General features: G+C 43.4%; 1 protein-coding gene across 3 annotated transcripts in view; it reads left to right on the top strand.

The window, feature by feature from the left end:
• The first annotated feature begins 231 nt into the window (after positions 1 to 231).
• Positions 232 to 27,067, top strand: part of IL16 (interleukin 16) — a 131,156-nt gene continuing 104,320 nt past the window's right edge. For all 3 annotated transcript variants that reach the window (XM_066592688.1, XM_066592687.1, XM_066592689.1), the window contains exon 1: positions 232 to 424. In XM_066592688.1, the coding sequence (XP_066448785.1) occupies positions 422 to 424 (3 nt within the window). In that variant the 5' untranslated portion in view covers positions 232 to 421. The remainder of the gene's footprint in view (positions 425 to 27,067) is intronic.

Here is a 27,067-nt window from a genome sequence, read left to right as displayed (position 1 = left end):
TACCATATAACCTAGAAGTATGCTTGTATAACAAACCAGCGACTCAGTGAATGTCTTAAAGGAAAGTCTGAGGTTTTTTCATGTTCCCTCGTGGTGCAGAAAAAAAGGGTTATGACCAAAGTGGTTTCATTCAGTGAAATAGCATCTCTTTTATGCACATCTGTCTCACTGGGCGGTATTTAAAATGCAGAGACTCAGGCAATTATGATTTACTGGCAAGCCACTCAGTCACTGCAGAGCAAGAGGGAAAAAACTGTATGAAAGTATCGCTCGCTGTGGATGTGTTCAGCAGCAGAGGAGGGAAATACACACAGGAGTTCCAGGGTCGGCACTCAGAAACATGGACTGGCCGCTCACTCCTAACCTGGGGAATAATTTTGTGTTAATGAATCTGTAAAGAAGATATTCAATATTCTTGGCAATGGTAAGTCCTTTTTTTTCATCGATGTATGTTTTAGGGACTTATAAAGTGGAAAAGTTTGCCAGATGTTTTTCATTTACAGTAGCAGCAAGTTTGTCCTGGGTTATTTTTAATTAAGAGCAACCAAAGAAAGAGCTCTTTTCATATAAGTGCAGAGATGCAGTCAGGCTGCGGGAGACCATCAGCCACAGAACAGAAATTCATTGTGAGGTATACAAATTGTTGCCTGAAATACGATTTGGAACAAAGCGATAATAATAATAGAATTTGTATAAAAATGTTATTTTGTATTGCTTTCATTAACACAACAGTCATCTAAATACTATGTGGCCCATCTATCTAATGATAAGGTGTTATACAGCATAGTGAGTGAATAGTCTAGAATAGCCTATGGGGGGATACTACAATATTTAAGTCAATAGTACATTGAGTATCAGTTGGAAAGGTCAATGGAGAAAGATTGTTACAGTAAGTGTTTAATTGCGCTCAACAGATGTTTTTATTGTACTATCCAAATAAGAATAACGGTTCTTGTCTCATACACTAACTAGGACTCATCCTAGATCTTGGCCTTCGCGTGGATATCATTTTACATATTTTAGCCTAATATATTTGAATGTCTCCTCTACTATTTATTTGAATATTTCCCAGGTATACTGGAAGGTGGTCAAATAAATGTTTTTTAAGTAAAAAAGACATCTTGCTGCGCCATTTTCTTGTTCATTTCATAATATAGCTATTTTTCCATTTCTACAATGCCATCTGTAACTTGACTAATCAGTACATTGTAATATACAAGCAAAACACTAACTTGACATTACTATGCAGCCGGAATGGTTTGTGTCTGGGAAAGGCTCTCTGCCCTACCAATGAGGCATGACTCATCATTAGGCAACGATGGCTTGTCAAAGTCTATTCTTTGACAGCTTCGTAATATTGATTATTATAAAGAAAAGCAGCCTAGTAGGCAAATTCTAGATAGAACTTGGCAGAAGAGATATTTTTTCTTGTAACTTACATTAGCGAATGTTGCGAACTAAGTTTCTTCTTCATGATCATCTTAAGATGGGGCCTACTGTGACATTATTATCATTAGTATATTCCCCTTCAGTTAGATGGATATTATTTACTAATGTCAGTTTGAGATGGCTCAAGGGTGACTTAGGTTTATTTCAGTACAGCTATCGTGGTCTGGGTGTTGTGGCTGGAATGTGGACATTAAAATGTGGCTTCATTGTGGACGTCTGAAAACCAGCCTAAAGCCGCTTTCACACGGCTCAGAAAAAGGTGTGACATCTGTGTGTTGCGAGATGCATATATCTCACATGAATATGAACCTCATTCTTTTGAATGGGATCATATACATGAGGGACTTTTTTTCTTGGCATCGCATGGCAGTGCGGGAAAAAAATTGCGTTATGCCCTATCTTTGGGCGTTCCCTTGGAACACCCTGCCCATTGTTTTCAATGGGCCGGCAAAAGCACGAGCTGCGTGCAAGTGCAATGCGTTGCAAGGTTTCCCATTGAAACCAATGGGAAACACTTGCCGATTCACCGGCCAGGGAGGATCCCTACTTCCATGAAGTAATGCAAGGTATTTTTGACACAAAAATGCCTTTCATCTCTGGGAACATCGCATACTGGTGAGCAAGATATGAGGTCGAGGTTTCATGGCCTGACATTGTACTCGCCCTTGTGAAATGAGCCTAAATCTCTATTATTGTGTATCCTACTGGTAGAACATATATGTATGTGCTATATTACATATATGGATATTCATGGCACATAAAAATGTTGCATAACAGTAATTTGCTGCCCTTTAAACATTTTTAAACTTTGCATGGATTTATTGAACACATGGATTCAACTATATTTTCTTGTTGATGTTGAATTTTAGTTTTCGTAATACAAAAAATACTTTATTGCTTCTTCAGTGACTCACTTTCTTAATACAGAACTGCTCCAATTCTTGAATTCATGTTTGAGCTGTGTTGCATTATCTACTTTTGACATTGTGTAAGATCCAGTTTCTTCTTGGCCATCTCTATCATGGCAGTTGGCATTCATTAAAGGAATTTCTATAGATCTAAGCATTAAAGGAGTTCTGTCATTAGCAAAAAAAAAATTCTATACTTACCTATTCCTCCCAGGCAGTTTTCTTACTCCATCTTCTCCTCCCCAGTCTCCTCCTGGCTCCTCCAGTCCCCGGGTCACATCACCTCCAGCCGGCTGGATACTCTTCTTCCTGTGGCGTTACATACATTGCCGGCATTCTCCTTCCTGCAGGGCAGTGTACGCTATGTCACTAGTAGCGTTCACTGCCTAGCAGGGAATGCTGAGCTATTGCAGAGACTGCGCATGCGTGCTGTCTCACAACAATAGTATATGAACACTCGCAGCGAGATAGTGCGCATGCGCCGTCTCAGTAATAGCTCAGGATTCCCTGCTAGGCAGTGAACACTATGTCACTAGTGACATAACATACATTGCCCTGCAGGAAGGAGAATGCTGAGAATGGATGCTCCAAAACAGGAAGAAGAGGATTTGACCGGCTGGAGCTAACATGATCTCGGGGACTAGAGGAGCCAGGGGAAGATCGGTGGGGAGAAGATGCGATAACAAGACTGACTGGGAAGGAATAGGTAACTATTGAATTTCTTTTTTTCTAATGACAGAACCCCTTTAAGGGATTGTCTCTTGGGGTGCATAATAGAACTGCTACATTTACTTGTTAAATATGACATCTTCCTTTTTATAGATTTTGTATATAACTGCTAGCTTTATTGATATCTGTTGAAAGGCAAGTAGGCGGAGTCTACTTACCTCGTCTCCCATTCACTTCTCCTATGTGTTAGTATTTTAGTAGCGTATTGGTTTCTTAGTTCTTAAATGAACTAAACATCCCAAATCAATGTGTTTTGTATTTATCAGATTCATGACTCAGTTGTGGTTTGCTAAATGTTAGAATTAAATTATGCGCTAATGTAAAGTGACTTTTCAGATCAAAAGACTGGAATGCAGAAAATTGAAATAGATTTTAGGCAAAGTACAATCACTTTCATGTGAACAGAGGCAAGTTAAAGATGATTTATTTTTAATTAAATAGGAGCTGTGCTTGTAGTACCAAACCAGTCCGCTGCCATGTTTACAATACTCTGTGCTTCCAGCACTGTCAGGACACTTAGGCCTCCCTCACACAGACGTTTTTGTACAGCGTTTAGCGCTGCCTTTTCAGTGCTGCGCTGAACGCCGTACAAGGCTCCCATTCATTTCAATGGGGCTGCTCACACAAGCGTCAAAACGCTGCACTTTGAAAGCGATGCATGTCCTATCTTTGGCCGTTTTCAGTCCTGTGTCGCCCATTGAAATGAATGGGCAGCGCTAAACACCAACGCTAGCTGAACTAACAAAAAAAAAAAAAGGAATACTCGCCTAGCTGACGCTGTCTGGGACTCTCTGGGGCTCCTTGCAGGCTGCTGGGCACTTGTCAAGCCAACAGAGGATCTGTGATTGGTGCATCCAGCGCTGGCTGTGATTGGTGGAGGCAGCTGACACTCAGCGAGCGTCAATCAGAGCAATTTCTTGCTGGAGGCAGGGGATTTCAATCCCTGTCACTAGCAAAAGCTCCTCTGTCGGCTTGACAAGTGCCCGAAGCTCCGGAGAGCAGCGGCAGGGACCAGACAGCGTCAGTAAGGTGAGTATTGCTTTTTTTTGTTTGTTTCAGCATCCTTGGCATGCCAGCACTGCTGAAATCGGGCTGAAACAGCAGTAAATGCAACGTTGAAAAATGCTACATTACTGCAAACGCCTATGTGAGGGAGGCCTTAGGGATCAGCTGATCAGTGGGGATCCAGAGTGACAGACCCCTAACGATCAACTATTGACCAACTATAGTAAAAGTCCTGGAGAACCCCTTTAATGACTACTAATGTTTAGAAATACTCAGCATCACTCACTCCAGTAAATTATGGTGCGCATTAATATGAAGTTACTAAGCAACAGATCTGTGGGCTAGTGGTAGTCCCACCCGCTTAAAATGGCACTTTTTCTACATAAATGGCAGTACTTGCAGTATTTGGGCACAGTTAGACCAGCTGCACACGAACTGATTTTTGCTGCAGAATACATGGTCAACATCCACACGGAGGATCCGCAACAAATACTGTTCAAAGTATGCTATGTAGAGATGAGCGAGCATACTCGTGCGAGCTTGATGCTCGTTCAAATATTAGGGTGCTCGAGATGCTCGTTACTCGAAACGAGCACCACGCGGTGCTCGTCTCGATTAAACGAGCACTGACCATTGAATTCAATGGAGTCGGCAATACAGCCGGCTCCATTGAAAGCAATGGGCTGCCGGCTAGCGCGGGATGAATTTTCGGGAAGGGCTTAAAAATATAAGCCCTTACCTGAAAATCATCCTAAAATGTGTAAAAAGTAAAAAAAAAATATACTCACCTTGTCCCGGCAGAACGATGTTAGCCCATTGAATTCAATGGAGCCGGCAATACAGCCGGCTCCATTGAAAGCAATGGGCTGCCGGCGATCGCACAATGAATTTTCGGGAAGGGCTTAAATATATAAGCCCTTCCCTGCAATTCATCCAGAAATGTGTAAAAATAAAAAAAAAATATATACTCACCTGGTCCCGGCAGAGGGAGTTCAGCTGCGGCCAGCTGGCAGTTCTCCTGAACTGCTCTCTGTAGTATTCAGCAGCCGGGGATTTAAAATCCCCGCCTGCTGAATGAGCTGCCTCTGATTGGTCACAGCCTGACCAATCAGAGGCAGATCTCACTCACACCCATTCATGAATTCATGAATGGGTGAGTGAATGCTGCCTCTGATTGGCTCAGCGCAGCTCTCAGCTGAATGTCAGCAGTTCAGCACCACAGTGCAGGGGACAGCAGGAGAAGACACGGCTGTGCCCCGGCAGCAGAAGGGAGGTGAGTATCTATTTTTTTTGTTTTTTAAATCACTTTTAATTCATTTCCAGGGAATGGCTTATATGTAAAGCCCTTCCCTGAAAAAGAATTCAGGTGTGCCAGCGGACCATTGTCTTCAATGGAGTCGCCGGCAGCAGCAGCGGCTTCATTGAAGAGAATGCCTGCATTTTTATTCTTTTTTACACTAAAATCTTTCTTTTTCAGGTAAGGGCTTATATTTTTAAGCCCTTCCCGAAAATTCATCCCGCGCTCGCCGGCAGCCCATTGCTTTCAATGGAGCCGGCTGTATTGCCGGTTCCATTGAATTCAATGGGCTAACATCATTCTTCTCTGCCACAGCTGTTATTTTTTCTATTTTTACACATTTTAGGATGATTTTCAGGTAAGGGCTTATATTTTTAAGCCCTTCCCGAAAATTCATCCCGCGCTCGCTGACAGCCCATTGCTTTCAATGGAGCCGGCTGTATTGCCGGCTCCATTGAATTCAATGGTCTAACATCGTTCTTCTCTGCCACAGCTGTTACAGCTGTGGCAGAGGAGAACGATCGTCATGCTGACAGTGGGGGGGGGGGTCTCACTCTTGCCACTATTGTGGCTTAATAGTGAGACCTCGGTGCCCGAAATGCAGCCCTGCATGTTGCTCCTCGCCTGCCCTATCCATTTCTGTGTTTTTTACATGACTTTGGTGATTTGCTAAGATTTTCACAAATGAAAACCTTAGCGGAGCACCAGTCATATACAAAAATGCTCGAGTCACCCATTGACTTCAATGGGGTTCGTTACTCGAAATGAACTCTCGAGCATCACTGAAAGTTCGACTCGAGTAACGAGCACTCGAGCATTTTGGTGCTCGCTCATCTCTAATGCTATGTAAACGCATGGAAGCGAGTTGCAACTTCCGCAAGCGTCGTAAAAATCCCAGCATGCTCTATTTTGGTGCGGACTCCGGGTGAACAGCTTCCATTGAAGTCAATAGAAGCCGTCTGACATGCAGCCCATTCGCAATTGACGTTGTGGATAGGCCGCAGGTACCCACAGTACAGAAGATACAGATTCACAGGGTCAGAGCCAGAATCCGCTGCGAGAACCCTGCATACAGAATCTGTCTCTGCCGTATGCAGCCGACCCTAGTGTGAAGGTTATCTATCAAAAGTACTAAAACACATCTCTGTAGTAAGAAGCTTTGTTTCTTAGCATGGTTTCTCTTTATTCAAACCCTGAATATGTGACCTTGATGTTTCAGTCAAAGTTTTACTTAAAGCTGCTGAGCCCCCATAATCTTTAAAAGGGCCCCCGACTATCAGGAATCATTTGTAGTATCAGTATCCTCATATTGGCCAAAGCGGCCTATGACCTCCCCAGGCTCCTGGGCCCTAGTGTTATTGCAAGAGCAACCCTTCATAGTTACTCTAGAATCTTGGGTCTAATACATGTATATTTGGGGCTAGTAACCAAAAATATCGTGTATGACTGTTGCTGCTAAACCTCTGTACATTCTCATGTAAAATACAAACCATTTAACTTAGTTTATTCAAGCTTCCCAATAAACTTTACTTCAACAGAGATGTCTGTTATTATGTAAGTGCAGCTTCTTAATGGTATAATGAAAAAATACACAACTTCCCGGGATTCTGTACTTCAATTCATTGCTATTTTCAACCTCCCTATTTACAGCCAGTGGATAAAAAACATTCACGTTTAGTTCCAAAGCCCATAAAGACCTAATCCTTCTCGAAATGTTGGGGGTGATCCAATTGCATACAGTTTTTTAGCAACTCTCTGTTACAGAAGCAATCTTTACCATATTTACCTATACTGATATGATTTAGCAAACTACCAAGACAGAACAAAGATTTGTGCGGTTGCATAAAGACCTAATCCTTCTCGAAATGTTGGGGGTGATCCAATTGCATACAGTTTTTTAGCAACTCTCTGTTACAGAAGCAATCTTTACCATATTTACCTATACTGATATGATTTAGCAAACTACCAAGACAGAACAAAGATTTGTGCGGTTGCTGCACTGGTTTTCTAATACTGAGTACAGAGTTGCTTTTTTTGTAGAATTTATGGACTTTTGACAGCCTTGTAGTGCCAGCATACATCTGTTAAAACAAGAGTGCCAAGGGGGCTATTACCTTTATGGTTCTCCTGCTCTCACCATGCAGGAACTGCTACATACATATTAATGAGTGTTATTAATAGCTTCTTTAAGTGACTGTGTTACCGTCCATCATTAATATGCCATCGTCTAAAGATATTTATATGTGGCTTGAACTTTACAGTTTTATCCGCAGCTACATCTTAGAAAATATACAGGGCGTCCCAAAAAATGTAACTCAACCAAAACTGGTGCAAAGGAAAACTGAATTAGCTGCCCACAGCAACCAATCAGATTCCACCACTAAAAAAATGAAAGCAGAGACCTGATTGGTTGCTATGGGCAAATTAGCCATTTTTCCATTGCAGCAGTTTTGATTTATCTCCCCCTCTTAATTTCACTCATTTTTAGGCTTAACTAATTAGAAAAAATGGATACAAAAGAAATTTATCCTAAAGTGCTACAGGAAGTTTGAAAACGCAGTTGAAGTGCAAAGACAGTTTAGGACAGAGTTTTAAACAAATCCACCTACGTGACTTACCATCACTTAAATCAAATATAAGTTTGAAGCAGATGGAGCATTCTGGAAAATCGCGGATACCAACGAGCCCCATTAAGCAAGAAAGAGTGATGGAAAGGTATCTCTAGAGCCCAAGAAAATTTTTAATTCAAACCTCTCATTCCTGCCTCCAAGACTTCTCCAGAGCAGCACCAGTCCTCTGGAACACACTACCCAAAACTATCCAGGCAGTCCCAGACACACAAAATTTCAGGCTTGCGCTAAAAACGCACCTCTTCAGGGAGCCATACCATATCTCCTAAACCAAACCCCTCTGTACTCTGCCTGATAACATGCTCTCTGTCCTACTGACTGCAATCCCTGCTAGCCATAATCAACTGCCCCCTGCAGTCATGCCGATTCAGCCACCACACGGCTTAAGGCCCACTGTCCACGGCCGGGATGGAATATCGGTAGCTATATTCTGCTGCGGGGGAGGAGCCCTGACAGGACTCCGAGATGAGCCTATCTGATTGATAGGCTCACTGCAGAGAATCGTGGCAATTGCAGCATGTTGCGCTTTAAATCCCACGAGCAGAGAATCGCTATGATTCTCCGTTCATGGACACCGGCACTGCCCTTTCCATAGCAACCCTATGGAAAGCTTTGCAGAGCATGATCCGCGGGCGATTTATCTCCTGCAGATCATCGCCCATGACAGACAGCCTTAGTCCGACCATAGTCTATGTGTATAGCATCCCTGACTCTCCACCTCGCCATACCGTGCACATCTCCAGCCCCTTTACCTTCTGTATCACCTCACTATCTGTAGTATGTAAGCTCATTGGAACAGGACCCGCACCCCTATTGTTTCCATCCATTGATTACTACATGAAACCGTGGTTTTGTTTCTGTTTCCCTGTCTTTGTAAGGGCTGCGGAATATGTTGGTGCTATATAAATAAAGATTATTATCATTATTAGAAGTCCATGGCAGGTTGTGTCGGGTATGATAACACCCTCTGTTACGGTGAGCGTATTTGTGCATACATTCATCTGTGGAAGCCCTCACTCTGTGATTATTACAAGATGTGAAACCTATGGCTTATTCACATGGGCATGAGCGTATTTCGGTTCGTGAATACATAGCATATTGACGGATCAAAAAGTGTTTGTTACATGCATATTTCAGCCCTCTTGCATGTGTTCTGCTCGCAGATGTTAATTATCCCATTGAAATTAATGCATTCTATTCACTGCTTATTATGCGCACAATATGTGGTGCATTTATGCCTGTGTGACTGAACACTTAAAGGGGTTGTCTCGCGAAAGCAAGTGGGGTTAAGTACTTCTGTATGGCCATATTAATGCACTTTGTAATATACATCGTGCATTAAATATGAGCCATACAGAAGTTATTCACTTACCTTTCCTGCGCTGGCGTCCCCGTCTCCATGGCTCCGTCTAACTTCAGCATCTAATTGCCCGATTAGACGCGCTTGCGCAGAAGGGTCTTCTGCCTTCGGCTCGGTTCGGCAGCAGCGGCGTTCTGGCTCCGCCCCTTCTACACATCATCGCGTAGCTCCACCCCATCACATGTGCCGATTCCAGCCAATCAGGAGGCTGGAATCGGCACACGTGATGGGGCGGAGCTACGCGATGACGTGTAAAAGGAGGCGGAGCCAGAACGCCGCTGCTGCCGGGCAGACCCGAAGGCAGAAGACCCTTCTGCGCAAGCGCGTCTAATCGGGGGATTAGACGCTGAAGTTAGACGGAGCCATGGAGACGGGGACGCCAGCGCAGGAAAGGTAAGTGAATAACTTCTGTATGGCTCATATTTAATGCACGATGTATATTACAAAGTGCATTAATATGGCCATACAGAAGTACTTAACCCCACTTGCTTTCGCGAGACAACCCCTCCATTGTAAAAATCTCTACGGAAGTGAAAATCCCAGTTAACAATGCAAATACATCCAAATGGCCACCATGTCAAATGTTTATAATGTGAAATTCAATGAATGGCAGAGCACTGCCTGTGATTGGCTGAGCGCTGTGACCAATCACAGGCAGCGCTCAGCTGTCATTCAATGAATGGCTGAGTGCTGCCTGTGATCGATTGAGCCCTTCATTCCAGTGCCAGGAACCAAGCAGCTTTTACTACAGCTAGGGATGATTTTCAGGTGGATTTCTACCTAACTGTTGCATCTTTGGTGCCATCAGTTGTTGCAGTAGCATTAAGGCCCAATGCACATGGGCATAATTGCACTGCAGGATCCAAACCGAGCGTTCGCCTTTTGAATCCCACAGCAAATACAGCCCATAGGACATGCATTGACAAATGCATTGCCATGCCCACGAGCAGAAATCCCCTGCGGTATTCCGCTCGCGGGGTTGAAGTCACAGCATGTCCTATTCCAGTGCGCACTTCGCAGAGGCTCACACTATCCATGTCATCACCAGCCCGATGGCTCTGCACTGTGCATGTGCAGCTGTGCGCCAGCCGGCACATCCGCAGAGCAGAGAAAAGACACCAGACAGGTAAGCCAGGGGTCACTGCAGGGGCACAGGGTCGCATCCCGCTGCGAGGATCTCACAGTCGGAATCCGACCCTGCCGTTTGCATTCGGCCTAAATTACACAAATTGTGAAAATCAGCCTGGATTATGATAATACATTGGCAGGTCCTTTTAAAGGAGATGTCCCGCGCCGAAATTTTTTTTTTTTTTTTTTTAAACCCCCCCCCCCCGTTCGGCGCGAGACAACCCCGATGCAGGGGTTAAAAAAACCACCCGCACAGCGCTTACCTGAATCCCGGCGGTCCGGCGTCTTCATACTCACCTGCTGAAGATGGCCGCCGGGATCCTCTGTCTTCATGGACCGCAGGGCTTCTGTGCGGTCCATTGCCGATTCCAGCCTCCTGATTGGCTGGAATCGGCACGTGACGGGGCGGAGCTACACGGAGCTACACGGAGCCCCATAGAGAAGAGGAGAAGACCCGGACTGCGCAAGCGCGGCTAATTTGGCCATCGGAGGGCGAAAATTAGTCGGCACCATGGAGACGAGGACGCCAGCAACGGAGCAGGTAAGTATAAAACTTTTTATAACTTCTGTATGGCTCATAATTAATGCACGATGTATATTACAAAGTGCATTAATATGGCCATACAGAAGTGTATAGACCCACTTGCTGCCTCGGGACAACCCCTTTAAGTCTTTAGCCACTCCGAACTATAGAAAAATGAGGAACTTCTGTGGAATGGGAGCTGTATAAACATTGCAGAGATGACAGTTTACATTATTCTAAAATCCTATCTCTGGAGATGACAAGAAAATAGCTCATATTGGAGAATATCTGCTATTCCTAGCGCTTACTGTCATACAATGTATAATAGAGTTCTGTATTTTTCCATAATTGTGTTGTTTCTACAGCTTTCAGGTCTACTTTTAAAAGAATTTTATGTACTTTAAAGTACAAATCAACTTCAAATTCTTTGCTTCAAATTGTTGCTTAGATACAGTTTCTTGTTGAGCTTCAAAGTTATCTGAATTGAAGAAGTTACTTTCAACCATTTTCCACTTAGGGGTTAAATTGTCTGGAGATCTGGAGACTAAGGATAGACTCATGCCACATATCATTTATTTTGTCTGCATGTAAAAATAATTAATACAAACATTAACACAGAGTTGTTTTTTTTTGTGCAGATACATACCAAACTAGCGTCCTTTTGGGTGGTTTACCGCACATGTTTTTATGGCAGTTTTTCACGCTGTTTTGAAAGCCAGAAGTGGATTCAAAAGCTATGGGAAATATTGTATAAAGAAAAAACTTATATGACTACTCCTTCCTGCTGGATTTGGCTTAAGGTTAAACCAGAAGAACGTGATTTCGTCATGTTTTGCGGCCATGAGAATCACGGCCGCAAAACATGACGAAATGGAACATTGATTTCAATGGTTTAATTTGACTAGCAGGACTTGCCCTATCTTTCTCACACATGTGAGAAAGATAGGGCAGGACCTATCTTTCTGCCTTTCTTTGTTTGCCCACGCACAATATTTGAACAGTAAAAAAAAGAATTTTGACTGGTTCATGTGCTAATACGCTCCGTAGCGGTAGGCGTATTTCCAGATGCGCCTATCTGTTTTAGCCCTTAACTCAAGACATTGCATCAAACTGCAACAAAAACCTAAGGGCTCATGTCCACGGGCAAAATAAGAATTAAAATCCGCAGCGGATTTTAACTCTTCTTCTGCCCGCGGATCCGCACCCCATAGGGATGCATTGACCACCCGCGGGGTAGATAAATACCCGCGGATCGTCAATAAAAGAGATTTAAAAAAAAATGGAGCATGAAAAAATCCGGACCATGCTCCATTTTCATGCGGGTCTCCCGCGGGGTCAGCTCCCGCGGGCTTCTATTGAAGCCTATGGAAGCCGTCCGGATCCGCGGGAGACCAAAAATAGGAATTTAAAAGAATTACTCACCCGGAGCGGGCGCTGAAGGTCTTCTCTTCCTCACGGCCGGATATTTCTTGCTTCGGCTCGGCGGATGTGCCCGGCGCATGCGCGCGACACGTCGGCGACGTGCCGCCGGCGTGACGAATTCATCCGCCGGCCGAAAATGAAGATCCGGCCGTGAAGAACAGCTGACCTTCTCCGCCCGCTACGGATAGGTAAATGCTTTTAAATTGCTATTTTCAGCGCTCATGTCCGCGGGGCAGGAGGGACCCGCTGCAGATTCTCCATGTAGAATCTGCAGCGGATCTGATTTTCCCCGTGGACATGAGGCCTAAGTGTGAAAGCACCCTGAGGCTAGCTTCACACGGGCAAGGGCAATATCGGAGTCGTGAATCACGACCTGATATCTCCCTCGCCAACCATGTGAAATCCCCGAGGAAGGCGAGGCGTTTTCATGTGGAGGGAGGTTCACGGAGTTTTACAGAATTTCTCCAATTGTTTTCAAGGGGAGATCTCACATCGCGTGCACTCTGCACGTGGTGTGATGAAAACTATGGGCAGTGCGATGCGAAAGCAAGCACAAGATAGAACATGCTGCGATTTGATTCCTGCATCGTAGTGCCATGCGGGAAAAAAATCACTCATGTGTATGACCCCATTCAAAAGAATGGGGTTCATATTTGTATTTCTCCCAAAGCACAAATCTCGCACAATTTTCTCACCTGTGTGAAGCCGGTTTTGGCATACAATCATTTACAGCGTTATCTTCCATTTAGGCTTTCTGTCTCTCTGGTTCATTTTTCAAGCAGAGAGGCAGAATTGAAACAGAATTAAACGGGTTGTACTGTTACAAATTGATAAACATCAGACAGGAGGCTGCACTGCATGGAAGTGACTGCAAATCAGGTCCAAATGAGGTAATACAATAAAACAAGAGGTACTTACCTGTTCTCTTTCCTGGTGATCCAGCACTGCAGCCCCACAATACTCCCAGTCTGTGTTGACAGCAAAAGTCAGGTGACAACTGTCTGCCAATCAGAGGCTGTAGTGTCACTTTTCAAACTCCTGGCATCATGGTACCCAGGATATGAGCGCTGATGTCAGGAGAATGGGCAGTGATGCTGTAGCCTCTGATTGGCAGGCAGCAGTCACCTGATATTCACTGTCAGCACAGAAAGGGAGCATCAAGGGGCTTCGGTGCTGGATGGCTGGGGCTGAGGACAGGTAAGCACTGTTTATGTTATTGTTTTAAATCATTTGGACCTAATTTTAAAAAGTCAATTTTTATCCGGACAATCCCTTTAAATTATTTGATTTTTTACTACCATTGATTTCAATTGGGTTTTTTAAAATGGAAAGCAAATGGAAAATTACCCATTTGCTTCCATTCCGTTAGGTTTCCGATTTTTAAATGGAGCAGTGCAGTCTACACAATGAGTCCTCCGGGACCTACTATGCAGGGATCTGAAATACGGTGCAGGGAAAACGTAAAAGAAGGCGCAATGCTAAATCATTCCAATCACAACCTTATAGCATGTTCTAGAAAGGTGCCATCACTCTCCGACAGGGAGTACCCCATTAAACATTGAAGTGGTCTAGAACATGCTTATTTCTACAACAAAGTGTCAGTTTCATTATATTGGATCCAAATAACTTTTTCTGAAGTTTACAAAATTTGACACAGACTTGCCAGAAAAGAGGGCTTCAGTACTATAATGCCACATGCCAGTCAAGGGGCCCTGGGACCGTTTTTGCATGAGGGCCCAAGAACTTGAAGTAATGCCTCTGCACATATTATCCACCTTTGTCATAATCATTACAAAATTGAAATACAATGTAGGTGTCTTCCATTACATATATAGACTGGAAGAATGTGGTTCAATGGTAATGAGTTATAACGAATGTGAGCTGGAATGTGTCCTCCGCTCTTTCATGCTTATTAGTCTGTGTACACAACTATTGTATATTATATTAGAAGGAAAATCTTATGAGGACCTTATTTATGAAGCCCACCCTGCCCACTGCAGCTAACTGAACAGGAGGCAACATTCAGCGTCCTACGGTCTGTGGTCTCCTCATATTTAGAATGCCTACCCTCTTATACAAAGGGCTTTCTTTGTTAATCATGAGACCGTGTTCGCTTCGGCCATATGACAGTCTGTGATGGATGAAAACAGTACACAGCACTACTTCTTTTTTCTTTCCAGTTAAAATTGTTGAGAGTTTCAGCAGATTCCGATTTTTAACTTCATCCAGGAATATCTCACACAACTCTATTTTATTATGTTGCAAACAGGAGGGAAATACTGATGTGTTACTGAACTATTCCAGTAGCGGCTGTACATATGAAGAGGTGTTAGTCTGGTCACATAAATTAATGGGGTTTTCTGGCCTTTAAGAATAAATAGCCCATCTTCAGGTTAGGCTATATAGATCTGATCTGTAGGGGTTCACTGCTCCGGATCCCGAATGATCAGCTAATTGAAGGGGCCACGGCGAGCACCACAGGCGCTTCAGTTCTTGCATATGACCATGATCATGTCTAGAGATGAGCGAACGTGCTCGTTTAGGACAATTACTCGATCGAGCATCGCTTTTTTTGAGTAACTGCCTACTCGGACAAAAAGATTCAGGGGCGCCGGGGGGCAGCGGGGTGGAGCGGAGGGTAGCAGGGGGGAACAGGGGGGAGCTCTCTCTCTGTTTCCCCCCCACTCCCCCCCCCCCCCCCCGCAACCCCGGCGCCCCCCGAATCTTTTCGTCCGAGTAGGCAGTTACTCAAAAAAAGCGATACTCGATCGAGTAATTGCTCTAAACGAGCACGTTCGCTCATCTCTAATCATGTCCATACTCAGAATTCTGTATTACTTTTGGTGCCATTCTGAGTAGTATGGTACAGCCTTGTTCCATTCATTTCAATTGGTGCATAATGAGTCAATAGTACCACAAAAGAATCAAATATATCAAGTCAAATACTTAAACACTTGTTCCAATACATAGACAACCAAATTCATAGGGCATCGTTAGCGCTAGTTCTTCATATGTAAACCAGAAACTAGATTAAAGCAATGACCCTAGATCAAAGAATACGTGTGCCTTATGTACTGACTGTTTTATTAGAATATTTACTTGAGTTGCTTCAGGCCACCATCACACAGGCGAGAAAATCATGCGAAATTTGTGCGTTGAATAGGTGTCATACACATGAGTGATTTTTTTCCTGCATGACACTGCAATGCACTGCAGGAAATGAATCGCGACATGTTCTATCTTTCTGAGTGTTCTCACATCGCATATCCCATTGTTTTCAATAGGGCCGGTGGCGGCATGGCACCCTGTGCTAGGTGCGTGCAATGGGAGGTCTTCCATTGAAAACAATGGGAGAAACTGCGCGGTCACTACATCCCCGAAGTGATGCTAGGCAGTTGTGACATGAAAACATCTTGTATCCGCTGGGAATTCACGTGGTGGCAGGCGCAATATCATGCCGTGATTCACGGCAATATCGTGCTTGCTTGTGTGAAGTTAGCCCTAGATTTTTTCACAAATGTAACATCTGTTGATTAATTGAATAATTTATTTGTTTATTAACAATAATGACTTTTTATCCCCAATTAACCAATATATTGTTGTGGAAATGTTTCAGGGCAGTTTTTTCCTCCCTGCTTAGTATAGAGAATTGTAAAGGCACTGTAGGTTGAGGATCCTGGATGTGGTCGCCTTTAGCAGGGTGGATACCCTGTGTTACTTAGGGCTTAAAGGGACCTTTTGGGGGATAGGATATTATAATACATCTTGAGACTCCATTGTATGTTCCTTCCTCCCTCATTTGTATCACTATTGAGCGCATCTTTTTGTACACCTTTTGGTGTTATGGAACATTGTATGTATGTGTGGATATATTCATAGATAATAAATAAAAGTTACAGGTTAACATTTTCAGTGCTATATATTGTACACTACATAAATCCTTTGTATCTTCTATTTTTTGATTATTACAGTGATATGTGTTCACATCATCGGTTGCGTCCAGCCAGTTGTTTTATGCCAGACACAACTGATGAACATTGATGCTGGACACAACTGATGAACGCTTTGCGCACTCTGTGCAGTGGCCCGGTGTCCGCAGCCTGAAATAGCTGGACAGAGAAAAAACTACATTCAACATTTTTCTGTCCAACACAGGGAGATATCCAGCATCAAAACTGATGCGCTGAATGCCATGAACAATCCGATAGAAACGTATTGGATCTGTTCTGGCATCAGTTTCCCTCTTGCATTCTCTACAACAGCAGAGGGGAAAACGAGGGATTGCCACAAATATGCAAACCGCCCTTAAAGGGATTGTCCAGGACTTTAAAAACAATTGTCTAACAGCAGGGAATATACTAAAATAAAAAATAACCAATATTCACCTGTTAAATCTTCTGCCACCTTGGTAATGACCCGAAAACTTTGTTCACTACTGCAGCAATCACTGGCCGCAGTGGTGATGGCTGTCTGTAAGTGATTGGCTGCAGTGGCCATGTGGATGAACAATCAGATGACATCATCACTGCAGCACAGTAAACAGAGATCAGCAGGGACTGCAGGAGTGGTGGAGTTGGAGTTGTGAAGGATTTAATGAGCTGCATAATAATGAGGGGCCTCAACACTCATGCTAACACTGTAGCCTCTCCAATAGTTACATTTCAGCACAATCCTGTTTGTACTCACAGCGCCATATTATTTATAGCAGTTTGTCATGAAGTGAGTGAGGCGAGCCTGCAGTACTCAGAACAGCCGCTCTAAATTATATTGCAATCTCAGTACAAAGATGATCATGTTTAGATATAAACATTGAAAAGGCTGCAGTGCTGGCAAGATCACTGTGGCCCCTTCAGTTAGCTGATCAGCAGAGTTCCCGAGCAACATACCCCCACGATCAGATATTGATGGCCTATCCAGAGGACAGGCTATCGATTTGTAGTCTGGTTAACCCCTTTAAGGGGGAACTACTACTTTGAGGACATGGAGGAGGCACTATTACTTTGAGGACAAAGAAAGGGCACTATTTGGGGCTCATTCACCTCTAGGGAACACTATTACTTTGTAGTACTGAGAGGGTGTCAGTGTGGGTAGTGACAGGATGAGGATAGTCTACACAGGTGAGTCATAAAAAGAAGAGGTCCTCCTCATCACAGTCTGTACCCAGGGAAGTGTACGGCTGTAATCAGAGAAGACATCACTTGTGATCAATATGGGTTTCTGTACTGTAATCACTATCACTGTGTAAAATTGCAATCTATTACATGGTGACTGCATTATTTACAGGTGTAGTAGAGCTGAGCCACTGTATGCCTAGCATGCCGATATGCCGTTTCAGATATATATATATATATATATATATATATACTGTGTATATATATATATATATATATATATATATACTGTGTATATATATATATATATATATATATATATATATATATATATATATATATATATATATATATATTATATTGTAGGCAGTTAAAGGGTGAAGTTGTGGATGGAGTATATCTCCCTCCCAGGCTCTTAGTCTGGATAGGGTGGTGGTCTAGTCCACAACTTCACCCTAGTCCTTAGGAAGCTCAGCTGTAGGCACTGACCCCATTACTAGGGCATAAAAGGCTACAGCATCTCATTTGTTATATCGCATAGACTTTTGTGTTGCTGTTTACAGGAACCGAGTTGTGACCAATGGTTCCCCCATTTTGCCATTAATAATAACTTGCTGTATAGAGTAACAAAAACAAGCGAAAAAGTGGTGGAACAGTTGGTCATGCCGAAGCCGTACAGGCGCAAGGTGCTAGATTTAGCACATAATCCTATATTAGAAGGACATTTAGTAACTGATAAACCGCAGGATTGAATTCTTCCAAGGTTCTTCTGGCCAGGGGTATACAAGGACATAAAGGAGTACTATGAGTCGTGCCCCACATGTCAGATCACCACTCCTGTGTCGCACTTCCGCAGTCCATTAGTGCCTCTCCTGATTATAGAGGTTCCCTTTGAAAGAATTGGGATGGATTTAGTGGGTCCCATAGTCAAGTTGGCTAGAGGACATCAAAACATTTTGGTCGTGTTAGATTATGCCACTCAATATCCTGAGGCAATCCCTTTAAAAAGCCCTACAGCCAAAAACATAGCACGAGACTTGTCCCTTATGTTCTCCAGAATAGGTCTTCCCAAGGAAATCCTCACGGGCTAAGGGACCCCGTTCATGTCCAAAGTAACAAAAGAATTGTGCCAACTCTTTAAAAATTGATCACTTACGAACCTCGGTATACCACCCTCAGACAGATGGGTTGGTGGAGAGGTTCAATAAGACCCTGAAGCTAATACTAAAGCAGGTAGTAGAGAAAGATGGTCGGGACTGGGACCATCTGTTACCTTATCTCATGTTCTCCACTCAACATTTGAGTTGCTATATGGTCGGCACGACAGAGGGTTGTTGGAAATAGCCAGAGAAACCTGGGAGACCAAGTCTACTCCCTATAGGAGCATCATAGAGCACGTGGCTCAGATACAGGACCGCATTAATACTGTAATGCCCATTGTCAGGGAACACTTGCAGAGGGCACGAGAGGCCCAAAGCAGAGTGTACAATCGTTCTGCCAGGGTGAGAACGTTTAGTCCCGGTGACCGACTTCTCATCTTGGTGCCTACTGTAGAGAGTAAATTCCTCACTAGATGGCAGGGTCCCTACTAAATCATTGAGCAGATAGCCGACATAAATTATAGAGTGCACCAGCCGGGGAAAAGGAAGCTGTATCAGGTGTACCATGTTAATTTAATAAAACTCTGGAAAGATAGAGAAGCTTTGGCTACCTCAAGCATCAGGAGGGGTGGGCCACAGCCCCCCCTGCCCGATGTTAGAGTAGGTGAGGCCCTCTCAGTGTGCCAATGGCAGGAGGCAAAAGAGTTCCTGCAAAGAAACAGAGACAAGTTCTCTGACCTGCCAGGTCTTACACATGTCATAAAACATGATATCATAACTGAACCCGGGATGAAGGTAAACTTAAAACCGTATAGGATTCCAGAATCACATAGGGAAGCAGTCTCTGCCGAGGTTAAGCACATGCTGGAATTAGGAGTGATAGAGGAATCAAAAAGCGAGTGGTCAAGCCCCATTGTGTTAGTCCCCAAACCAGACGGTACTTGGAGGTTTTGCAATTATTTCAAGGAGTTAAACAAAACCTCCAAATTTGATGCGTATCCCATGCCCAGGGTTGATGAATTAATTGAGAGACTGGGTAATACAAGATATATCACCACACTTGATCTTACTAAAGGGTACTGGCAAATACCTCTCAACCCCAGAGGGCTTGTTTCAGTACAAAGACATGCCGTTTGGATTACATGGCATGCCTGCTACCTTTCAAAGGTTAATGGATCGGATTTTGAGGTCTCACCGTAACTATTCTGCTGCGTACCAGGATAATGTCGTAGTCTATAGTGCCGATTGGGGGAGTCACCTTGGGAAGGTACAGGCGGTCATAAATGCCATAAAAGGGACAGGTTTAACCTTAAACCCTGGAAAATGTGAACTTGCCCTGGAGGAAGCCAAGTACCTTGGCTATGTTATTGGCCATGGCATCATTAAACCCCAGGTCAACAAGGTAGAGGCCATACAGGCATGGCCTAGACCTTTAACAGAAAAACAGGTCAGAGCTTTTTTAGGAATGACCGGGTACTACCATAGGTTCGTGCCTAATTTTGCCTCCATTGCAGCACCACTTACAGACTTGATGAAAGGGGGCAAGTACTGTAATTAAGCCGGAAACTATCTCCTGCGGAGAAGAATTATGCTATTGTTGAACATGAATGTTTAGCAGTAAAATGGGCACTGAAAACGTTAAGTTATTATGTCTTGGGGAGAGAGTTCAAATTGGTGTCAGACCATGCCCCCTTGACCTGAATGAAACAAAATAAGGAAAAGAATGCGAGGGTGGCGAGGCGGTTTCTTTCGCTTCAGAACTTCAAGTTCACTCTCGAATATAGACAAGTCACAAGGTAATGCTGATGCTCTGTCTAGGATGCATTGTCTGATCACCACAAAGGCCCAGCCCTCAGGTCTGGAGAAGAGGGGGGTATATGTAGGCAGTTAAAGGGTGAAGTTGTGGATAGAGTATATCTCCCTCCCAGGCTCTTAGTCTGGACAGGGTGGCAGTCCAGTCCACAACTTCACCCTAGTCCTTAGGAAGCTGTAGGCACTGACCTCATTACTAGGGCATAAAAGGCTGCAGCATCTCATTTGTTATATCACATGGACTTTTGTGTTGCTGTTTTGTTACCTGACGAGCTGAGGAGAGATATACAGCCTTGCAGCAGGACCTGAGCACCCTGCGTGGTGCATCATGGCAGATATTACGTGGACTTTTCTATTTTGTTTGGCTTGGAGTGTACCTTAAAATAAAACTGACGTAAGTTTTATTCACCCTCTGGAAGACTTTCTTACAATATATATTGTCTCCATTGTATTTACTGTTTTCAGGGGAAGGTGGGAAAGTTGAACTTTTAGACCCGGGCCCTCTACGCCCCTGCAACTAATTATAAGCAGATCAGGCAGCTCCATCAGTAGATATTGCTCTGAGTTCTATCACCTTATTTTTTTCTTGTAAAATTCCTTATTTTTGTTGGAATCTGAAATACCTGATATTGAACAATAGCAAGATATACATTCAATGGATAGAATCCTTTGTTTCAGTTACAGAAAAACTAAGTTCATCCAATAGCCTCTAAGGAGCCGGCAGACGGGAGCAGGAGCCGCCTGGGAGCAGGAGCCAGGTGACGGATCTCCACTGTCAGCCTATCAGACAGATGCTGTGAATTGCCATCCGCAAGCGGAGAATCGTAATGATTCTCCGCTCGTGGACAGGGGGCCGGCGATTTCTATAGCAATGCTATGGAAAGCTTCGGACGTTGTGATTCGCTGGCGATTTACATATTTGCACAGGGGGCCTATAGGGGAACAAATAAAAAGCTCTACAACTTTATTCTAGATGGTAATTATGTGTATCAGAGTGGGGCTTTGCATGTATCAAGATGGTAAGTGAGTGCAATTTGTTACTATAAGATAAGCAGAGCTTAAACCGACCCTCTGGTTTCAGGATAAAATTCTGTCTCGGGACCCCAGAGGGAAGGGGGTAAATTACCTGCAGTTGTTCTTTTCTGCCGTCCCTCTGGTCCACAGGTTCTGGGTCCTGTATTCAGCCATCCAAGATGGCAGATGCAACCTTCAGGCTACCTAATCCTCACAATGCATTGGTAGACTTGCTGCTCTATGATTGACCTGAACTGCTCATGTAATCAGTGCTGACCAATCAGAGAGCAGTGCACAGTGTGCATTAATTAGTTAGAAAATTGGTGAAGCCATCTTGGAAAACCGGGCCCGAAACATGTTCTAACCTGGTGTGTATTACGCGCACATACACGCCAATATAGTACATGGCGATGGGCGGCATCCATATCGCACAGCCTGCACACTGCAAAATACTGTTGTGTGAGCCCGGCCTATGTTGTAGGGGTTTTTTGCAGCATTGAATTTGATTGTTTGGGCAGTATTTTGTTGTTGCCATTTTTTGCATCACAAGCATCTTTTTATGATAAACAAATGTGGCTACAAAGTTTTGGTGTAGCTTCTTTGGCTTTTGATTGACAGTCGGCTACTGTTGCATTTATTGTTCTTTATTGTTCTTTCTTGAGACTCATACTTGCGTGCTAAAACAATCCCTTCCTTGGCGTACGACTCATTTCTATAGTTTTCTGTACTCAATTATAAATCATTTCCTTTAAACCGTTCTGGTAGTTCCCAGTGTAAACTAACCCGTTAACCATGCAAAACTACACAGTTCTAACAGTTGTGGTCTTTTTTATTGAGGAGAGCCTAAAGGCCACACTGCAGGGCACTCCTTAGCACTTGGTGGATGTTAGTAAGAGAACATAATTACTTCCAGGTTCCTGCCTCGTAAGCATTCGAAAATTCTACATAAAATTATAACAGGAAGGAAAAGCAGAAATTGATCTCTGTGTTTAATTAACTAATAATTAATGACATCCTATTGACATTGTCCTATTTTTTTCATTGTGTTCTCTGGTGAGACACTCCAGCAATAGCTTTTTTCAAAATGACAGCAACGGGCAACTTGGCTGACGAGTCACTTGGAAGGAATCAAACTTGCTGGTCAATGCCAAAGACAAGTTTATACTGGAAAGGTCTGATTCAAGTTTCCAAATTCAAAACTAAAGTGCAGCGATTTTATGTATATTGCTACACCAAGAAAGTGACTCATCGTGACTTTTAACTTGTTCGGTGCTAAACATGCAGCCAGTTCTAACACTTTCTGAAATCTAGTAATGTAAAACATTAAACAATTTGTCATTTTTGTATAATTAAAAAGATTTTAACCCCTTAGTGACATGGCCTATTTCAAGATGAAGGACAGAACAGATTTTTGGGAGATTTTCCTTTCCACTTTTCAAAGGCCCTAGCTTTTTATTTTTCTACATGGCCATATGAGGGCTTGTTTTTTGCATGACAATCTGTAGTTTTATCAGTACAATTTTTTAGGTACATAAAACGTATTGCATAACTTAGATTACATTTTTTGGGGGAGAGCAGAGAGAGAAACATATCAATTGTGCCTATATATATAAAGGGTTAATCATGCAATATAAATGACTTGATACATTTTTTTTGCGGGCCGGTACGATTACGACAATACCAAAATGATATATATATTTTTTTAGGTTTTTCCACTTTTGCACAATAAAACCCCCTTTTTTTTGCATTCAAGGTCCCATAACTTTATTTATTTTCATATCAATGGAGCGCTGTGAGGGCTTGCTTTTTGTCTTACAGGCTGTGGTTTTTATTGGTACCATTTTGGGGTACATATGGCTTCTTTATCACTTTTATTGCATTTTTGGGGGGAGGCAAAATGAGCAAAAACATGCATTTTGGCTCTGTGTTCTAGCTTTTTTTTTTTTTTACAGCGTTTTCTGTTCGGCAGAAACGTGTTAAATTTGTTGTATGGGTTGTTATGAACGAGAAAATACCAAACATGTTTTGGGTCTTTTTTTTACACAAAAAAGAGAAAGTGCATGAAAAAGGTTGTTTTGATTACTATTGTTGTAAGCTTTTTAAAACATTTTTATGTCCCTGTATGCGATTTGAGCCAGTGGACCTATGATCACTATTGTTAGCAATCATAGTCCATGGCAGACCTGGACACCATTGTCTGGTTTCCGGTTGCCACGGCAATGCATCAGCCCTCTGCAATTATATAGTGGAGGGCCAATGATATCACAGAGGGAGCACCCTTGTGCACCCTTTATATGCCACTATCAACAATGATGACGGCATGAGGGGTTAGCAGCAAGGATTGGTGCTCTCACCAATCCATGCTAATGCAGGGTAAGCTGGCTGTTTGTCACAGCCAGCTCCCTCTGCGGATTGCCAAGCCCCAGCTTCTGAACATGTGCCATCCATAGGAAGTAATCTTACATCTATTTGCAGGAACTGCTTCCCACCCAAGACGTAAGTTGATGTCCTGTAGTGGGAAGGGGTTTACACTTTAACTAGCACCCATTTTGGGGGTTTTCTTTTTTCCATCCCCGTACTCCAAGAGCAATAGGTTTTTCATTTTTTTGTCAACATAGCTATAGGAATGCTTGTTTTTGCAAGACAAGTTATATATCTCAATGGTGCCATGTAATGCATCATATAATTTATTGGAAGACTTTTAAAACATTTTTACGTGGGGTGCAATTAAAGAAAAATGCAAATTTGCGTGATTCTGTCATAGAAGGAAATTAGATTCGTCTGGCATGACTTGTTTGTTACAAACCCATGCTGGCTCTGGTTAATTACTCTATTTTTATCCAAGTACTTGCATACATGCTGTTTAATAATTTGTTCAAAGATCTTTCCTGGTATAGAAGTCAGGCTCACAGGTCTGTAGTTTCCTGGATCCGCCTTCTTCCCTTTTTGAAGATAGGGACAATATTTGACCTTCTCCAATCTTCTAGGACTTCTCCTGTTCTTCAGGAATTTTCAAAGATTATGGCGAGTGGTTCAGCAATTACCTCTGCTGCTTCTTTTAGTATACTAGGATGTAATTCATCTGGACCTGGAGACTTGAATTCAGTTAAGTTAGCTAAGTGTTCCCTCACTATCTCTCTGCTTATAAATAGCCTGGATTCTTTTATTCCTTCAGTAGAACAGGGAAGATCAGTTGATGTGTCATTTTTGACTAGCTCACCATTTTCACCCTGTAAAAATCCTATAGCAACTTCTGACATTTCTTTTGCTTTTTACATAACCCCCAAATCCTTTTTATTGCTTTAAAGCATTATTAGTAGAGATGAGCGAACGTGTTCGTCCGAGCTTGATATTCGTGCGAATATTAGGGTGTTCGGGATGTTCGTTATTCGTAACGAACACCATGCGGTGTTCGGGTTACTTTCACTTCCTTCCCTGAGACGTTAGCGCGCTTTTCTGGCCAATTGAAAGACAGGGAAGGCATTACAACTTCCCCCTGTGTTGTTCCAGCCCTATGCCACCCCCCTGCTGTGAGTGGCTGGGGTGATCAGGTGTCCGCCGAATATAAAAGTCGGCCCCTCCTGCGGCTCGCCTCAGATGCCGTGTGAGTTAGATGAGGGACAGTGCTGTTTGTACCGGAGCTGCTGTAGGGAAAGAATTGGTAGTTAGTGTAGGCTTCAAGACCCCCAAAGGTCCTTATTAGGGCCACTGATAGCTGTGTGTTGGCTGCTGTTAGCAGTGGCAATTATTTTTTTCTCAAAATCGCGTCTGCAGAGCGTTGCACCCGGCATTAGGGACAGAAGTGCTGCATAGGCAGGGAGAGTGTTAGGAGTGAGTGTAGCCTTCAAGAACCTCAACGGTCCTTTCTAGGGCCATATTTAACCGTGTGCAGTACTGTGCTGGCTGCTGTTAGCTGTGCTGCATTTTTTTTTTCTTCTCAAAATCGCCTCTGCAGAGCATTGCACCCTCCATTGATACTGCAGGGAAAGAATTGTGTAGGCAGGGCCACAACACAGTTATTATTCATTGAATATACGCAGTGCTGCCTTTTGGTGGAAAAAAACTGAAAATAATTCTATTTGTCCTTCCTCTGTCCGTCCTAAGGGCGGTGGACACGTGTCGGCTGCGTGTGCAACGTTTAAAAATCAGACGCACCCAGCTACGGTTTACTGCTGGCTTCGCCATTTGCTTTCCTTAATTGGGAAAAAAAATACCTGCTCTGCCAGAGTTAATAACTCTGCTACCCTCACGTTCTGTGACACATTAGCAGGGCCACAGCACAGTTATTAAACTTCTCATGTTCATTGAATATACGCAGTGCTGCCTTTTGGTGGAAAAAAACTGAAAATAATTCTATTTGTCCTGCCTCTGTCCGTCCTAAGGGCGGTGGACACGTGTCGGCTGCGTGTGCAACGTTTAAAAATCAGACGCACCCAGCTACGGTTTACTGCTGGCTTCGCCATTTGCTTTCCTTAATTGGGAAAAAAAATACCTGCTCTGCCAGAGTTAATAACTCTGCTACCCTCACGTTCTGTGCCACATTAGCAGGGCCACAGCACAGTTATTAAACTTCTCATGTTCATTGAATATACGCAGTGCTGCCTTTTGGTGGAAAAAAACTGAAAATAATTGTATTTGTCCTGCCTCTGTCCGCCCTAAGGGCGGTGGACACGTGTCGGCTGCGCGTGCAACGTTTAAAAATCAGACGCACCCAGCTACGGTTTACTGCTGGCTTCGCCATTTGCTTTCCTTAATTGGGAAAAAAAATACCTGCTCTGCCAGAGTTAATAACTCTGCTACCCTCACGTTCTGTGCCACATTAGCAGGGCCACAGCACAGTTATTAAACTTCTCATGTTCATTGAATATACGCAGTGCTGCCTTTTGGTGGAAAAAAACTGAAAATAATTCTATTTGTCCTGCCTCTGTCCGTCCTAAGGGCGGTGGACACGTGTCGGCTGCGTGTGCAACGTTTAAAAATCAGACGCACCCAGCTACGGTTTACTGCTGGCTTCGCCATTTGCTTTCCTTAATTGGGAAAAAAAATACCTGCTCTGCCAGACTTAATAACTCTGCTACCCTCACGTTCTGTGCCACATTAGCAGGGCCACAGCACAGTTATTAAACTTCTCATGTTCATTGAATATACGCAGTGCTGCCTTTTGGTGGAAAAAAACTGAAAATAATTGTATTTGTCCTGCCTCTGTCCGTCCTAAGGGCGGTGGACACGTGTCGGCTGCGTGTGCAACGTTTAAAAATCAGACGCACCCAGCTACGGTTTACTGCTGACTTCGCCATTTGCTTTCCTTAATTGGGAAAAAAAATACCTGCTCTGCCAGAGTTAATAACTCTGCTACCCTCACGTTCTGTGACACATTAGCAGGGCCACAGCACAGTTATTAAACTTAGATTATTCATTCACTAGAGGCAGTGGGGCCTTTCGTTTTCAAAAAAGGGAAAAAATTATATTTGGCCTGCAGTCTTGCGCCAATTTATTTCCTGCCTGTGAAATCAAATCACTGGTAATACAGCATGCTGAGGGGTAGGGGTAGGCCTAGAGGACGTGGACGCGGCCGAGGA

Source organism: Eleutherodactylus coqui, chromosome 2 (assembly GCF_035609145.1).
Source record: "Eleutherodactylus coqui strain aEleCoq1 chromosome 2, aEleCoq1.hap1, whole genome shotgun sequence".
Lineage (NCBI taxonomy): Eukaryota > Metazoa > Chordata > Amphibia > Anura > Eleutherodactylidae > Eleutherodactylus > Eleutherodactylus coqui.
Note: the sequence above shows the minus strand (reverse complement) of the source record. Positions and strands in the feature narration are given on the sequence as shown.